Source organism: Papaver somniferum, chromosome 6 (genome assembly GCF_003573695.1).
Source record: "Papaver somniferum cultivar HN1 chromosome 6, ASM357369v1, whole genome shotgun sequence".
NCBI classification, from domain to species: domain Eukaryota; kingdom Viridiplantae; phylum Streptophyta; class Magnoliopsida; order Ranunculales; family Papaveraceae; genus Papaver; species Papaver somniferum.
This window is the reverse complement of record NC_039363.1, coordinates 51,319,741-51,338,630: the sequence shown is the minus strand read 5'-3', so window position 1 is coordinate 51,338,630 and position 18,890 is coordinate 51,319,741. Positions and strand designations below refer to the sequence as shown.

Sequence of the window (18,890 nt, the reverse complement as noted above, 5' to 3'; positions counted from 1 at the left end):
AATCCGACGTAGTTCTAGAGGCGTAAGGAACGTGATTGTACCTTGATCAGTTTGAGATTGGTTAGGGCTCAACTACATTCCAGTCTGAAGTTAACTTGGAGTATGCTAGTGTCTTTAGCGTCTTAATACAATGTGATGTTCAAATCTGGACTAGGTCCCGGGGTTTTTCTGCATTTGTGGTTTCCTCGTTAGCAAAACTTTTTGTGTCTGTGTTATTTATTTTCCGCATTATATTTGTTTATATAATTAAAATATCACAGGTTGTGTGTAAGTTCAATCAATTGTGAATCCAACCTTTGGTTGTTGATTAAATTGATTGACACTTGGATATTGGTTTTTGATACCGTCCAATTTATTTCTTATATTCAATCGGGCTCGCAAATTCCTATTTGTTTGATTGCGGATTGAATTGAGAAATAGAGATATAACTCTTTGATATACTTTTCTTAAGATTGAGTCTGACTGTCTAGTTGATTCCCTTGAAAGTATATTGGATTTAGTCCATACATATTGCTAAGTGAAATATTGGGTGTGGTTGTTAGACCCCCGCTTTTTCATATAAACTCCAGGTGCAAATGACTGACTTGATGAGGTGTACGTTTCCATGAGTAGGCAATCAAAGTAAACGTTATAACCATTTAAGGGATCAAGCAAGCCATACTTCATCAATAAGAAAAAAAATCTTCTTCATTCGTAGTGAGCAACTTGTTGTTGAATATCACCTTAGAGCTTGCAAGTTGTTTTGGAAGAGAAGTAAGAAGGGGAAATGGCAGGAACTATGAGAAAGACTGTCTGAAGTATTTAACAGATGCAGCTGTGCATATTTAGTATTGAGGATGAAAAAAACATACCAATTGTAACACAGAAATTGGTCTTTCCCTGCTCCTCTCTTCGACAATCCACCAAATGTGTCTCCTGTAGCGTAAATCAAACCATGTTGAAGCTGCAAAAGAGTATGAGTTCCACCACTGTTCAGACTCTACACTATACTCTGAAGCCATATACCAAACAGAGAGGTTAAAGTAATCTCATATACATTGTTTCTCTATGCTTTTTGCAAAGACAAATAACCACTAGCACCACAATCATCAGTTGTAACAAATACCAGCAGATATGAATTCATAAACAACTATTCAGATTGATACCCGTACATAAGAGTTGGCCTTTGAACAAGCACTTGACTAAGAAGAATGAGAGAACAAGTATATTTCTGGTAGTTAGAAGCACTTACAACAAACCAAAAGAAAACCCAAGATTGTTCAAATTCTTTGCCACAATCATATACTAATCGAGTATAAACAAAACGCAAGGTAAAACACCTCCCGAGAACAAACTGCATTATCCAGTTAAACCAGGAGATGTGGTCCTGCAATAACATTTTAGCAAATAATGCATGTATTTTCCTAATAACATCCATCCCAGTCAACAAACGTAGTACAAATCTATTTCTCTCTGGCATATTGGCAAGAACCTTCGTCTCATCATTAAATTCAGAATTATAAATGCACAAAGGAGCAATTGAATGATTACCCCTAAGTTAAGAATCAATCGCAAAAGCTGACCTCAATCAAAAATTCTACGAGCAGAAACGAAGATAAGGAAGATATGTTGATCAACTATTAAATTGTAACTCAGCCTCCTCAGCTGAAGTGGCGAGAGAAAATCATCTCCAATTTCAGTACCCTTAACACATACATGAATCACTGAATGTATAGACGAAAATTCAGATTGGTACTCTACGCTTGTAATCAACAGAGAAATCAATTCCCCATTATAAGTAAGCATTAGAATTGATCTATCAAGACCCTTCCCACGATGGAATAAGGTACAAGTATAAACAAAATAAATATACAAACAAACCCCACCTTTCAAACTCCTAATTCCATGATCAGGAAATTTATCAAATAGTTCGTGTGCCTTCTCCCTAGCTAACAGGAGTAAGAAGAGCTTATTTATCTCGATCATTTTAACAGATAATTTAATATCATCACTGTTATTATCAATTTTAACAAACACTAGTATAATTGAATCACGGAACAAAAAAGCTGATTCATACCAATGTTTAACAAGCTAATGTGCAAAACTTCTCTTGTACTTAGCCAGTAAAATCGAGCAAGTAGACAGAGCAAAATAAAATTCATAATCACTAGTAAAATAAGAAAACCCCTTCAGAATTCTAATTAATTTTCCTCGATCAAACAGAATTCGAGAATAATCGGAGGGAAGAGATAAACATCGCATATAGATCAGTTTACTATGGTTGTTGCTTACCTCCTTTAGGTGCTCGCAGTACTCCACCATCTTACCAGTAGCAGTTTCAATTTGAGAACCTCTAAAATCACTTGAATCACCCAAATTAGACATGGGGTTTTCTTTTAGTGGGTCTATAATTATTTAATCATCCTGTTCTTTAAAGAAAAATTAAGGGACAATCAAATCAATGGAATCCTCTTCATGATGCATTGATTTGAAATTGAAGAGTGATAAAAATAAGAAGATTTAATTGTAGTTCCTGTATCTTCGTTTTAGATTAAAAAAAATGGAGGAATCAATTCCAACTCAAGCGAATCATCTGCTTTTTCATCAATATTAAGAATTTGCTGAAGTTGTTGGTACTGTCGAGCAATCTCCGTCAGCCTTCGTTGGCGCTGATCAGAAATTTCCTTATGCATTTGTTGGTCTTGTTGTGCAAGGTCCTTCTTCGTTTGTTGGACATTTTGATTAATCTCGTGCATCCTTTGAAAAAAATTCCTGCCACTGGATTATTGAAGGACCAAAAAACTTTGCCATCGAATCCCCAATGAAGAATTATCCCAGGAAAGTGAATCTGATACCAATTGCCATGAACCCACAACAAGTTTCTCCCAATTCCGGATAATCGAGCCTTCTAATTCCGTAGAACTAGCCTACTGGTTCCGAAGAACAAGCCTGAATCGATAAATCAATATTTTGATTATAATTTTCTTAAAGTTTTCATTACATACTCTTTGTTTGCTTATATGCTAGACACATCTAACCTAATATCTAAAGACCCTCAATGGTCCAGGTGGTTATATCACACCCATTCATTACACTGATAATTAACTACTAATTAGACAATTAAAGAATTAATACTTAGTATCTATTTTACTAACTACTAACAATGATATGATAAGGGGCACCCTCTTCCAACCATGCATAGCAGGTACATGACACATATCCTCATCATTACTATCGTTAAAATCCCTGTTATTAGAAGGAGCACGATTATGTGAATTGTGTAATAATAAGGGTTTTTCTCCGGAGAAACGTTTATTTCTCTTCCTAAGAAGATCTCTAAATAGTCTAATGATAAAACACATTGTATTGTCAAGAACTTCATCTGACAATTCATAATCATCACTCTGATGTTTCTCAAAGGCACTGATACTTTCACTTATATCAAGTACTTAAGTGTTCTTTAAGGTTTTAAAGGCAATGTCTTTTCCGGCCTTAGTGTGATGTTCATGATCAAAGATCTTAAACCTCCCAACAAGGCTGCTTCTAGAAAGTGTAGTAAGACCATTTCCTTCAGTGATGACATGTTTTTAGACTCGTATTGAGCTGGCAAAGATCTCAAAATTTTCATTACAATAACCTTTTCGAAATAGTCCTACATAATGTATGAGAGGCATTCACCTTCTCAAATAATTTGTGATTAAATTCCACAAACGAATCTTCGTCAGTCATACAAAGTTTTTCCCAGTAAGAACTTTGGTTTTAAAGACTTACTTCTCTTAGGTATTCCCTTCAAGTATGGTTTCTAAGATATCCCAAGCATCCGTCGACATAGTGCAAGTACAACATGGTATTGAAGATCTTGGCTTGTGGCATGGATGATAACGTTGAGTCAGTCACAGTCGTGTTTAGCATTACTGATTTCATTATTGCTATAAGTGGATATGTATTTCACAATAGTTGTTTTGCCTTGTGTAACTGTTGGAGGATCATACCCCTTTATAACAAGAACCCATGTTTTGAAATCACGAGCTTGTAAGAAGGAGCTCATAAATTTTTTTTACCATAAATAATTTGTGTCGTCGAAGGCTGGTGGTACGCTAATAGAGATTGAACTCTTTTCAATCTATTCAAATAGCCATAAACATAGACTTATTAGGTCTAAAGATGTTTGCCTTATCTGATACCAATTGAAAATGAGAGGGTTCTAATAGACACATTTTTGTGTATGGATTGGTCTCAATTCTCTATATTGTTAGTGCTCATTTTTGTACTTATTTTGGTATTTTATGTGTTTGTAGGTGTTTTTGAAGAAATAAACATGTGTAAAAAAATTGGCTCAAAAAGTGGTACTGGAGAAAATTACTAAAGGCACCCCGAGAATTTTACTATTCATACCCCGAAAATTACTATTTGCACCCTAAGAATGTGTTAAAGGGACCCCCGATTTGGATAGGGGCACTCCATCTTCACCATTTGAAAACTGGATTTTGGCGGGAAAAGTTGCGGTCAACTGAGTATGTTTTGAATTTGGACGATTTTTAATGAGAATCAATCACAGATTTATGTTGGGTTGGACTTGTTAGAGAAAAACAGGGACATGTGTTTGGATCGACAAGAATAGGTTGGATTATTGATTTGAAGCAAAACATAGGTGGAGGATATTTCAGGATACCGATGATTTTATTTAAGGTAGTTACGAGTTGTTTGGAGTACATATTCTCCTATGATTCTCATCTGTTGACTGGAAAAAGTTTTAACAACTCAACAAACGCGTAAACAGAGATATAAAATAAATTATTCCCGTGATTTTCGGTGAAAGAAAGCAAGCTTGTTTTAGGGATTTACTCGATATATTTAGACCCCGTGGTGTATAAAAGGAGTTGGGGAAGTCAGAGAAGTGATATTGGGAGTTTAGGGACCTAACAGAGGCGGATAAGTGAAGAATCAGATGTTGGAGAGAATTATTTTTGTTGTTGCAGTTATCAAGAACACGAAGAACATTGGACCAGCGAAGTCAGTCGCATAAACTGTTTTTTCTCGTCAATAGTTGCAATAAGCTTTCAGCGACTAAAGTTCATCATTTTCAACTGTTTTTTTGTAACAACGAATTTGTAATGGCGTTAAAGCGTTGCAAATTCATTGTTTTCATCTTTTCATCTTTGTAAACACTTTTTGAGCCATGAATGAATCTTTTGAGAGTGTTTTCGGCATGAGGAGCTAAACTCTAACACCGGGATGACGGAGGAAGCCATATTTCATGTGTGTGGTAATTATATTTAATTATTTTATGAGTTTTTGCATTGATTATTAATCGATTTATGGTTTTTATTTAATGAGTGTGATTTTAGTTGATGGTCATGCTTAGTTTAAGAATTTTGATGTCTCGTGCTTTCAATTTACGGTCCTTAACTTTTAAAATCTACTTGCGACAAAGAAATAGAGTCCATATTTGAGTTAAAATTGTCTAGAATAAATATATAAATCACATGAATGAGTTTTATGGTAGAATACCGAGTCCCAGTCTCTCGCAATATTGTTATCAACCTATACATATTTTATAGTTTAATTAAGAATTAGGTCTAAAATCAATCTTCACAAGTCTGAGTTGAACGAATCTTTGATACCACTTTACAACAACTTTCAAAACTACATCAGGTACCAAGTACACCACCAACTTTTTCGTTCGGCAACCAGTATGAACAAAACCTAATACACAATCACTAGTAGATCTAACTAAAGATCCTTGAACAATATGCAGATAAAGTTTTATATCTCTTTCTATTCACTACCAGAAAGTCAAGACAATAAAGTCCATGAACCTAATTGTATACAATAGTACTTGGACGATCTCATAAATCAATATCCAAGATCAATTTAGTCGTGTCCAAGTAAAGAGGATACAAATTCTTCCAAGTATGAAACTATCTATTTTTCAAGAAACAAATTCTACAAGAATGAGTCTCGTAATTATAAAAATTGAATTATCTTATAAAATTAATTTACGTACTAGTGTTATTCCTATTGTAAGATAAAACAATATAATGTGAAAAAGGAAAAACATAAGACACTAAAAAATTTTGTTAACGAGAAAAACTGTACTTGCTGGAAACCATGAGACCTCGTCAAGTTTTGAGCACCAAAATGTATTAAGCCGCTACAGAGACTAGCCCACTATCAGACTTTAGAGTGGAATGTAGTTGAAACCGATTTAACCTCCAATCAGTTCAGCTATAGTCGTGCTCCTTACGCTTCTTAAACTTCACAACGCTCTATGTAATCGATTCCCTTAGATGACGTCCTTTACATCCCAAGAGTTTCTTCAACCTCAGTGAAGACTTTTGATACCAACTTTCCTCTAACAAATAAGCCTATTTGATTTTCCTTTAAGGTTTGGAAATCTATTTGCAATAGACAAATCTATAAACCTCACAAATCCGGAACAATTACACTTAGTTAGCTGAGAAGCCTGGATTATTAACCACCTCTCACGAACATCTTAAACCGATCAATAAAGAAGAGTTTTAGATATGTATCTTGAGGAATCACAAAGTCTAAGACGAAGAAAACTGCGTGGTTTCTATTTATCTCTTTCTTGAAGGATATTGACTAAAACATCGACAACAAAAAGAACAAGACCAGGATACACGAACTATCAAGGTAAAGATAGTCGGACCTAGCTTCACGGATCCTTAAGTGAAGTCTTTAATTCGTAGAGCTAATTATGTTTGCGAGAGTAAACCTAGGTTAATTAAGGAAGACTCTAGCAAACAAGTAGGACATAGGAGTGTCATAGATTGAGTTTCCCAATTGTTTAAGTCTCCCTATTTATAGACTTTCAAGACTATGGTTGCTTAGAATTCAAGATAAGATAACCTGAGACTCAAGCAAACAATTTATCAGTTCAGATAAAACTCTTATTTGGAGTTCATGTAAGAATGTGAGAAGTTTATCTTGAAATTACATAGAAAAATATATACCATGTTCCAAGGTACCAGAACCGTGTATAATAATAGTCATGGCAAGTATATTATATGAATGTATAAGCAAAATCATGCTCATTTATAACTTAATACTTGAATCATGATACAAATACACAAAGTGATTTGGTGATAAAATATGTCCTAAAGGTGTTCATGAAAGTCGTATCGATGCTAAAGATATTCGTGAAAATAGTTCATGAGCATTTGCTTAATTTGTACTCAGTAGGTATGCGTACCTATGAGCAAGTTCGTAAATTCAGGGTGCTAAGGTACCCGTACTGGATATGCATACCTTAAGTTATTCACGAACTCATGCTCTTGAGGTACGCGTACCTCCTCCATTCATGAATTCAGAACTCCTTGGTACGCATACCGCGCATGCCCATCCACCTACATTTTGGAATAAAATATATCTAAAAGTATGCGTACCTACCCTATGTTTTGATTTCAGTAGTTCTGAAAACTCTCTTTTGAATGTTTTGAAACATTCTCAATCTCCCCAAAGATATAAATATCATTGCTTGGCAAATTTCCAAATGATCTATTTGACACGAAAATAGTTCTTGAACGATAGTTTTTTTGAACTGAGATTGCTAAGGATCTATTAACATCCACTGCTTGAATCATATTTCGAGATGTTTAACAAGACAAGCTTGATCATAGCTTCTTCTTTGCAATAGTTTATACACTATTAGTCATACGACATAGTCTCATAAAGATAGAATGGTAATGTTATAAGTAAATAGAATGGTTCGGTCTTCACATACCTCCTTTTCGATGAAGTTCTCTAAATTTTTTCGTTTGATCTCCAGTCTTCAATCATCGAGGGTTATTCAGTGATGTTTGATACTCAACTACCATACTCTAATCCTAAATTGAGACTTCACTTAAGCAGACTAGAAATCAAGATATAGTTTTGTGCATCTAACATTGACAATATGCTTGAAATAACACAATTTACGAGTTCGACCAAGTCGTGCTCTAACAGATCGTCTATCAACTATTTATATATTTTATCTAACATTTCTATGTTAATCATATACCATGCTTTGTAAGGACAAGTTAACGAACCATTGCTCGATAATGTGAGTATGATAGTATATTAAACTAATAAAAAATTACCTTAATTACAACTGAGACATGGAGCTATCATTTTTTAACGTCATTCTGTAAGGATTTTTCCCTTCTTTTGGTTAAAAGGCATAGTAAGGAAGGTACGACCAACTATCAGTTTTGATCATCGTCATCATTTTTCCTTCGACGAAAAACCTTAAATTAATAACGATAATTTACAAAATATAATATGAGTATTATGGAGAATGATTTAAACTCCATAATTTCTTGACCGTCGGCCTATCTTTGTTAAGAAATTTAAAATTATAAATTGGTGGTTCACATGCAAAACCAAATGTTTCACTTGTATTGGTTTTGCTTTCCAATGGAAAAGCTGCCCAATTTGCTTCCTTAAAACAAAAAATGACACATAAGTTTTAGTTCTTCTGTCTCAACTCCAAATTTTCCTCGATAATTAATGTATTACGGACAAAGCATGCAGTATATGTAACTCATTTAAACTGCTTTGATCTCCTCATTACAATCTCCTTTATCCAATATCGCGTTATTGGCAAGCTGATCATTCAATCATCATTTTGTTAGCTGTTAATTGTAAATATTGTGAAAAGTTAATTATATATGTTACTCATTGGGAAAATATCGAGTATACGTGCAAACTAGCATGAAACCTATAAAAGTGGTTGATTAATAATCTTAAGACTAAATTTGTACACACTTCTCTAAAGAACGTATATATGACATATTCATATGGCCAATTAAATGATGATCACTACCGTCCATACATATTTAAAATCTTGACCCTTGTACATGATATTCTAGAGTAAATGTTTCGAGGTCCGGTTATTTGCACGAGTGATGCACTAACATTTTAACCTCCGTTGCCGTTTCTTAACTCAAGCCAGATCAAACGGGCTTCATATTCAGCTATCCCAAAAGCCTGTCAGGCCAGGTAAAGATAGTTATTTTGAGGCCCAAAGACCGCCTAAAGCCCATTTTATTAACCAGGCCAGACAGGCCAAACAGGCTACGTGATTTTTGTACTTTTAAAGTTTTGTAATAACCGGTTAAATTTCTGTTTGGAATTTGGAGACTGTATGAACTATAATTTTTAAAAGAATCTCATGCGATTAATTTTCTAAATGTAAAATATGAATGAGAATAAGAATTTTAAAGCAAAACATAAAATCACTTAATAATTTACTTCAACGTAAAATTAAAATTCTTATGATAATTTAAACGGATAACAGGCCGGGTTGTTTTGGCAAATATCAAACCAAGCTATTAAATTTTACGAAAAGCGGGAACCTTCCCGTTTGTGCTAACTGGGCCAGACTAGGGAGCCCATGGCGGGCTGGTACAGGCAGGTGAGTATTTTCGGCCCTAATTTCCTCGTCTTGAGTCTTGCCAGTTGCCACCCAGCATTCCCGCCCAAAATACGTTGGTCTTCCCGGTTATTTTCGCATAGAGTGCAGACTAGTAGTAGACGCGGTCACGCGGGAGAAAATTCCTTGCTGAGTAAAATTTCACCAAAGCAAAAGAAAAGGTTTCCCCAAATTCCCTCATTCATAATTTCCTCGGAGATCCTCTGTCTTACAGTCATCAGCATCACCGAAAGATCACCAAAGGAACCAGCTGAAGAACAAATTTCCCAAAACCCTAAAAAAACTATGGCTTCAACCTCTAATCGCCATGTCGAGGGTACTGCTGGTAGGATCAAAACAGCCTCTAGCAATATTTTCAATGATAATCAGGCTCTCGTCGGTGTAAGTCACTTATTTCAAAACCCTAACTGTAACCCTAACCCTCGCTTCCTATTTTATAAAATTTTGATATGTCACCTACTTGTTTCAGGAAATTAGGAAAGTTTCAACGATGATTAAAGGAGTAGCCGTCGATTTGGAGAAAGAGAATCGATCTCAAATGGTAAAATCTTATTATTTTCAACTCTGAATCAATTTTTTATGTTTTGATAATGTTTTGTTTGTTTGAGTACACATTTATGATAATGTAGGTGAAAGAGCTTGAAGATGCTGTCATCGAGTTACTGAAAACATCGAATGATTGCGCACATTTCTCATCTGCAGTCCAAACTGTTGGGAATTCTTACCTCTCCATTCTCTTTTCCCCTTTGTTCCGGAATGCTAGTTTCTTACTTACTTACTTTTTTGGGTTTAATTACAGTTAACCGATTTTAAGAAATTGTTTGACGAGGAAGAAACGAAAACGAAGGCTGCTAACCCTTTGAATCTTCAGAACAATTCATCTCTACATCAGTTCAGAGAAGCTATTTGGGTAATTTTTCTCTCTTTCTTTTACCAGTTTTGCTATTCTAAGAGATCATAGTAAGAATTTGCTATTTTAAGAGATCATAGTAAGAATCACTGACAAAGCGCTGAAAGAAAATTCATCGTTTAACTTTTTTGAACACTAAGTGAGCTAAGAGAAGAAGTTAGGTTTGAAGCTACAAATCTGAATGTAGCTTAACTAGATATGTAAGTTTGAACACTCCAATGCCCGATTGCAAAAATATGAGCTACATTCGCGAGAAAATAAGACATGTAATTGGAATACGAATAACTTAACTAAGCTAAAATCATAATAACCCAATCCAGATGAAGGTCTTTATCTTCTTTAATAAATCCATATTAAAGAACCCTAAATGGGGGAACATTCTTGATTCCTACTTACAACTAGATTCCACACCAGTGGTGGAAGTCCTTGGATATACTCCTAAAGTTTTGTTAACTAGGAGAAGAGTGGTATTTCACTGAAACTAGTATCTCAGAATTCAGATCCTTTTTTTGTGTGATAAAAAATTCAGATCCTTCTATTTTCTGGAGTTTATAGTTTGCAATGGCAGTCAATTGTTAGTGTCTGAGGTCAAACGACTCAAACCAATGGTAACTCAATATACATGTACTTGTCTTCATTATGTTTTCATTTGATTAAAGCGTTTACTTGTCCGGATTCTTGTTGCTACTGGGGATCACAGATTATCAGTTACATCTGTATATTCTTATCTCAGATTTTGCTTCTTATCAGTTACATCTGTATATTCTTGTCTTCTATTAAGGATTGTTTTGTTTTTTAACTTACTCATCTTAGAATTGCTCAACCAAGCTCCCGTTTGAGGCAGTAAAATCAATGCTTGGTAAATCAGGTCCAACTTGCAGAAATCATTCCATAACGACTAATCACAGTTGAGTCTTGTGAGCTTCATCAGCTGCCAGTGCGCTTTGGTGCAAATGGTCATTTAAGGAGCAGGCTGTGACTCATGTTTTGTGTAATTTTAGTGTTCATTTGCCGACTAAGTTTCTAATTAGTGGTTGTTAGAGGAGTAATACTGGAGGAAACACCAATCAGCTTAACAAAGTTAAAATAGTATAATGAAGAGATCATGTTAGGACCTTTCTTTTCTACATGCACGGAGTAATGATATCATTTAGATTTTATTTACTATCCAGCATATGTGTTTCCATTGTTCATATTTATTATTTCCTTTTTTGTTAATCACTTTTATATACTTGACACTCTCAACGGCTCCTCCACAGAATGTTCACCATGCAGGTCAGCCAATGCCTGGTGACGAGCAGGAGGACATCGTCATGACAAGCACTCAGACTAGCATTTTAAATATCACATGTCCAGTAAGTGGAAAGCCTATTACTGAACTACAAGATCCTGTTCGGAGGTATGATATTCCCAAGCCTTTATTCCGTTTCCTTATTTGCTTACCCATATACTATAATCTGCAAAGTACAGCATCCAAGTTATTAGTAGGTCGATTTAGTATCTCTTATCTGGAGTCCACCGACCGAACAAACAGTTTCTTCACGTATTTATATCAATCAAACTCGTACTTATCATAATTTATTGGTAACTGTTCTAATCTAAATATCATCACGTAGGAGTGGTATAGTTCTGTACTTGTTTTAGATGGAATATGAGTGAAACCATTGGGTGGATCATGGTGTACCATTGGCCGTCTCTAAAGAGACATGTATGCAATTGGCAAGTGACTCTGATAAACAGTATGCTCAGTTGCTGCTATTTGATCTCTAGATGTTGTGCGCTTTCAATACTAAGAACCCTTCCCCAGTCATATAACATAAGTGTATGAGCATGCGGTGTCATGTATTCCTTACTTACATGCTCCTTGCTGATTTAACCTTCTTCCATGATATATACACGATGGGGATTCAGTTCTCATTGGCAGATACAGATATTTATCCTCTAGTTTTACTTTTCAGGTTTGTTATGTCCAGGGTGTCGTATCCAGAGCTGGCTTTAAGGGTGCAGTGATAGACGCATTTATGTGTCTAAATTGTCCTCATTGTTTCGTATTGTTAGTACTCGTTTTCGTCATTATTATGGTGTTTTGTGTGTTTGTAGGTATTTTTTGGAAATAAATAATTTTTGAAAAATCGGCTCGAAAAATTATGCGGAGCATCCCAGAGGACATTTGTTATTCGGACACTCATTTTGGTTAAGGGGCAACCCAATTACTAAGGGGCATCTCAGTTGGGCATTTGCTATTTGCACTCCAGAGACGGATAGGGGGCAGTCTTCTTCAAAATTCAAATTTTGATTTTTGGCGGGAAAATTGTTCACAGTTCAGGAGATTTTCGATCGAAGAAATGAAGCAGTTATACGTCGATTCAATGGCTGAATTTTGGCATAGAGATGTGATATGGCATAGAGAACATGTTTTGGGCATCAGGTTTGATCAAATTTGGCTAGAATTCCTGGTTCGATTCACCAAACCAAAACAGAGCAACACGCACTGTAAGCAAGAATAATTGGAGTTAGAGCGTGCATGGGGGAGTTCTGATAGCTCAGGAAGAGTTCTGAGGCGTGGAGAAGGCAATTTGGAGCGTGCAGGGAGAGAGTTGACGTGAAAATCTTCTAAAAATGGTAACTATCGTTTATTTTTGGACAGCGGGTTTAATGAGAATTATGTCGAGTTATGGCGAGATTAAACGCGCCTGTTGGGTATAAAAGGACCCCTTGGGTTTAGTAGAGAGGTTGTCGAGAGTTTGGGGAGGTTTGGAGGCGAGCAGGGAGGCGCAGGAGGAGTTGCAGAGAAGTTACCTGCTGCTGCTGCCATTAACACGCCTGAAGAACACACTTACCAGAACCGTCGTTTTCCAGCAGTCTTAAAACAGCAGCGACAGCGACAGTGGAAGCTAAGTATCGTTGTTTCTGTTACAGCAGTGGTAAAGTATCTTTGTTTTATGGACGCCTTTTGTGGGTCGCATATTCACTGTTTTAGTTCTTCTTTAGCTTTTAATCAACTTTTTGAGCTATAAAATGTATTTTGAGAACATGATTAATATGAGTAGCTAAACCCCAACGTTGGGATGATGGAGGAAGCCGTTCTTTACGCATATGATAATTATATTAATTCTTTTTTGACTACTTGCACTTTTTATTGATCGATTTATGATTTTTCTTAATTGGTTGTGATATCGTATGATGATGTATGCTTGGTCGTAGTGCTTTTGATGCGTCATGCTAGTGATATACAATAAATATTCTAAAAATCTACCTTGGCAAGAATGAGAGTCCTTATGATTTGAGCTATAATTGTTTCGAATAAATATATGAATTGTGTGAATGATTAATGGTGGAATCCTGAGTCCTAGTGTCTCTTGATCCTGTGACAAAAATTTTGTATATATTTTTATTTTCTAAAAAAATTATCTTTCACAAGTCCGAGAGTTTGAACCTCATTACTACAACCACGAAAAATCTTTAATCATGCAGGATCCAGGGTGTATGTAAATTAGGTCTAGACCTGGCTTTAAGGGTTTCTGCACTAAAAAAAGAAGATTTACAGTTTGGGTGAGACAAGAGTTACTCTTGGCCTTACGATTCTTTGTGATGTCCAACCATGAAATTTTCTGTCGGGGTGTCATCTTCTTGGGTATCCTTTGAGCTAATGTAGCCCATCAACCATTATAGTCATTCTAGTTTATATAAAAAAACCTCGTCCATATGTAGAGTGTCCGTACATCAGTTGAGTGAGGAAGGAAAATTTCAACAGCGATTAACACCAGATTTACGACTTGGTTAATCATGTTAAATGAACCCACAGATTATTCAAATTGATTCACTCCTTGCGGTCACTGTGTATATCTGTATCAAAGAATTCTTTTCTAACATTGAAACTTTTGCCTTATTTTGTCTGGTGCAGTATGGATTGCAAACATATTTATGAAATGAAGGTCGTATTGCACTATATTAAGAAAGAAAGGCCACCTTGCAAGTGCCCTGTAGCAGGTAACTTTGGTTTCCAACAGTACTCTACCCCCCCCTCACCCCCCCCCCCCACCCCCACCCCACCCCCCTCTCTTTTTTTTCTTCCATTCATCCTTTGGTGTGATACTGTGATCGGAGTAGAATATGTGAGCCAGCTATATAAATATACCATATATAGCCAGGCCATCCAATATACTCACTATACAATAAATTTGACTTCTTTCTTTTGAGTTTTTACATTGACCTTTTTTGGGGTGTGATTCTATAGGTTGCCCCAAGATATTGCAGGCTGAAAGAGTTGTCTGTGACCCATTATTGCTTCTGGATATTGATGAATATCGCTCAACCAATATCCAAACTGCAAGGCCAACTATGGTTGAAGATTTCACAGAGCTTGAGGAAGATGAATGAGTCCTACTTTTTCAGGATGAATGCTATAGTAATCTGTGTATCATAAACTTTCCCCCAAAAAGAACGCAACACCGATTAGAATCTACAAGTAGATCATTTGTGATTGCTACTCCTTTTCTTTTTTTGGTATGTTACTATCAAAATCCTGTAATTGAACAGTTTATTGTTTCTGTTCCATGTTTCCTGCATGGAACTAGAAGCATTGGTACCATGAGTAATCACTTCAGTGTTTAATGGAACTGAACAACTAAACCAAACACTTACCTGGACGGGATCTATGGTTGATCAAGAAGGATCATGGCCCAGGCTAGTGACTTCCATTGCACTTTGGAAGGGTGCTTACCTAAGATCTTCAAAAAGAGAAAAAAGTCTGATAAAAAAAATAAATTAAACCAAACAGACTAATCTGAAAATTGAAATTTTAACTTATACATTAGACTGGGTTCCCGATGACTTCTACCTTCTATATTCAAGATGGGATACAGAGGTCGTAGGATTAATACAAGTATTTTGGCTAAACCAGGGTTGACAGCCCCCATAAGTTCATGATAAACCAGGGTTGACAGCCCCCATAAGTTCATGATCTTCCCAGACGATCCGCCACTGGGGCGTAGCCCATATAGCAATCGCATAACCAATCAACACGCATTTGTATGAACTATGATTTTGGGCATACTGAAATCATATTAGGCATACTGAATAAAGACAAAAAAGGATGTGAAACAACAAAATCAGAAATCCCCTTAACCAAATTTTTTTAAATGGCAAATCTACCCTTTACGTATTAGTGTTAGTAATCTGGATTAGTGATTAAAACTTTTGTTTAGTGATTAAGATAATTTTCAGAATTATAAAGGTTTGTTTAGATGAAAAAATTTGGGGAAAAAAATCAAAGTTTTAATTGAGAAGGAGAGAAGGAAAAAGAGAAAGTGAGAAATTTTTTCTTCTTGAATCAACGGAGGATGAGGAAGGTCATTCTTCATCTAAAAAACCTAGGAAAATACATATCAACTACAACAATGATCCAGAAATGGCTGATTTCTTAAATTATGAGAATGATTTTACACAAACTCAAACTCAAGATGATGATTTTTATGAGCCAAATCCAGATGATGAATACATAGATGAGGAACCCAATGCTTCTAACACACATGTACACTTCTATTTTATGTTTAATCTCACTTTTGTAGCTTGAAATCATCAAAAAATTGTATTTTTCATCATGGTTCGGCAAACCAGGACTATGTTCGGCTTGAAAATATAAGCCGAACCCACTAAATTGATGAACAGTTCGGCTAGCTGAATTTGTTAACGTTATATGCTGAACCTTCATTTTCCAACTTCCAACCTATTTGCAAGATCCTAGTTCGGATTATATTAAAGTCTAATAATAAGTCGAACTTATTCCTGAGAGTTAGGTTCGGTTCTCACTCTAAATATCGTATCAGCCGAACTATATATTTTTCCAAGTTTGGCTCATATTCAAAAAATCACATCAGCCGAACATGATACTGATTTTCCATGAAACACTTAAATTCATACACATTTAGGGGTTAGGCTTTTTATTACATATGTTTTCTATTGTGCAGACTTTTCATAGGATGAACCAAACAAAAAAAGTGGAAATTACTAAAAGTGTTAAGAAAATGAAGTCTAATGATGGAAAATACCAAGGTCCATATTAAACTCATTAAAATCAATTAGATCTTATCTTCAACTTCAAAAGAATGAAAAGACAGACACAACGCAAAAAGAATGAGGTCATTCCGACATCGGACGAAAAAGTTATGGCCAAAACAACATCGTAAAACTTGAGTGTGCAAAGAGAAGTTTCGGCTGATAACTCAACAACACGAGCTAGCCGAACCTAGATCCTGCAAATCAGTATTTTCGAAGTGTTTACAGAGAGAGGTTCGACTTGAAAGTGATCTAATCGAGTCAGCCGAACCTGATAACCACATGGGGTAAATTTCACTTCTCAGGTTCGGCCGGGAAGGTTTGCAAGGTATTAGCCGAATCTGACACTGTTATGGGACGTATTCAATACACATTTTGGGGTTCGGCTAAAAATTGACATTTACGATTTAGTCGAACTGTTCATAGACACTTTCATGGTGAAATTTCAAGAACAGTTCGCCTCAAAACTCAACTCAATTATCAGCCGAACCCGCTACTGTAACCGTCAAAAACCCTAAGTTTTTAGCAATTTAACCCATCCAATCCATGAAAAACAACAAATAAAAGATTGAGTTTGTAGGGAATACCTTCTTATCCTCGTTTAATTGGGGGCCCCTAAAAACAATTAGGGGCCATGCACTACATGACAAAAAAGGGTCATGAAATTGTAAATATGGTTATCCCTTATCCCATTTTTTTTGAAATGGCTAAACTACACCTAGATGATTAGTTAAGTTAAGTTAAAATCAGATTTAAGAGTTAAAATTTGGGGTGGGGTGGGGGGTGGGGGTGGAAGTAGTGTTCTTGTGTGTTGAGAAGAAAAAGAGGAGTTTTTGTGGGAAAAGTTAGGGTTTTTAGAAATGAGTGATTGTAGTGGAGGAAATGATGTTGGTGAAGCTTCAAATAACAAACATGATTGTGTTGAAGTGAGATTGTCTCAACTAATCATATGGATTGGATGTTTGATGAAGAGATGTTAATAGAGGAAGCATGAATATTGGTGCAAATGAAGATCTCAACCCTCAAAATGAAGGAACCAACCATCAAAATGAGGAACTCCAAGCTCAAAATAATCAGGTAAACATCTTATACCCTTCGATTTGTGTGTTTGTTGCTCCAAGTGGTCAAATCATCCCCACTATGGAACAACTCAGTGTAAAGGTCATCAGAGTCGGGGGGTGTATACCCAAACGACTCTGTGAGGTCGTCAATATATTGACACTATTAATAACGACTCAAACCTGCAACTTTTACAGGTTATGAAAAATCGTTAGGGTAGTGTGATACAGATTGACGACCCTTTTTAGCTAGGTCACCCAGAGTCTTTATGTTTTTTGCTTAACACAGGAACGACTCTAAAACCAAAACTCCCTGTAAAATGTAACACTTAAGGTCGTCATATTTGCAGTCATACGAAATGACGATCCTAGCTAGCCATAGCAAATGTTATGAAGGGTCGTTAGGTGCCGTAGTTTTATGGTGTAATGACTCTTCCACTGGATTTTCATAATTTTTGATTTCATAGAATCATTTTATTTAATCGTAAAAGATATACATCTTGCATAGCGTTGCGTTGAAGGAATTGAAATACAATAGATAATAACGGTGCACTTATACATTTAACCATAAACGGCGTAATTATACATAATGCCTTCTAAGATAAAGTAGCAATGGTCGAACTCAAACTTTTTCCCACGAAGCACCTCATATCGCGCATACGCCTTCCCCAATGACGAATCCGACGAATCATTATCGGGGTTTCTTGGTTCGTCGATGGACAAGGGTACCTCATTCGGCTTTTTTCCTCGGAATGGACCGGCATTCAAGTATCTGGTGTGTCAGGGATGTTTAGAAGGAGGAGTGGGCATGTGTTTCTTGTATTTCTTTTTACTACAATGGTAACACACACAAAAAAGGAACAAATCAGTTGACTATTTCATGCTATCAGAACAAGGGTCGTCGCCTTATTCTTTAAAACAGAAACGACTCTAATAGAAAACATGACGACACTAACAAATAATGTGACGACCCTATCAATATTTTGGACAGTGAGTATTTCTAGTTTGCAACTAGGGTCGTCAACTAAGAGTAACGACTCTAACCCAGACCAGAAGAGTTCAATGACGACTCGAATGTATATATTGACGACACTTCCGATTTTTAAGACAGAGAGACTGTTCTTAGCAGAATTAGGGTCGTCAATAGATTCGATTACAGAGGTAACGACCCAAATCTAGGGAAAAAATTGTAGAAGCAGAATTAGGGTCGTTAACTTAAACATCATATAGCTTAACGATTTTTCGTAGAGTTAACATGCATATGAAGAATCGTTAGGGTTTAAGAAAATACAGAGTAACAACCCACTCACTGTAACTGAAAAAAATCGGTTCCAGACCTCAATTTCACAATCAAGACTCAAGAAAAAATCAAAACAAAGGAGGGTCTTAGTTCACTTAGTTTCTAACCGGCGCCATTTCTTCTTCTAATTCTTCCCGGCTTGTTACTGCC

At 36.0% G+C, this 18,890-nt stretch overlaps 1 protein-coding gene and 1 pseudogene across 1 annotated transcript; both read left to right on the top strand.

The window, feature by feature from the left end:
* The first annotated feature begins 9,662 nt into the window (after positions 1-9,662).
* LOC113290800 (E3 SUMO-protein ligase MMS21-like) lies at positions 9,663-12,335 on the top strand. The gene is made up of 6 exons (XM_026540389.1): positions 9,663-9,796; positions 9,885-9,956; positions 10,045-10,173; positions 10,215-10,325; positions 11,585-11,724; positions 12,284-12,335. Exons 1-6 carry the CDS (start codon positions 9,701-9,703, stop codon positions 12,333-12,335), a joined length of 600 nt encoding a protein of 199 aa, XP_026396174.1. The 5' UTR covers positions 9,663-9,700.
* Positions 12,336-14,961: 2,626 nt separating this feature from the next.
* Positions 14,962-15,089, top strand: LOC113292212 (annotated as a pseudogene).
* The last annotated feature ends 3,801 nt before the right edge of the window (positions 15,090-18,890 follow it).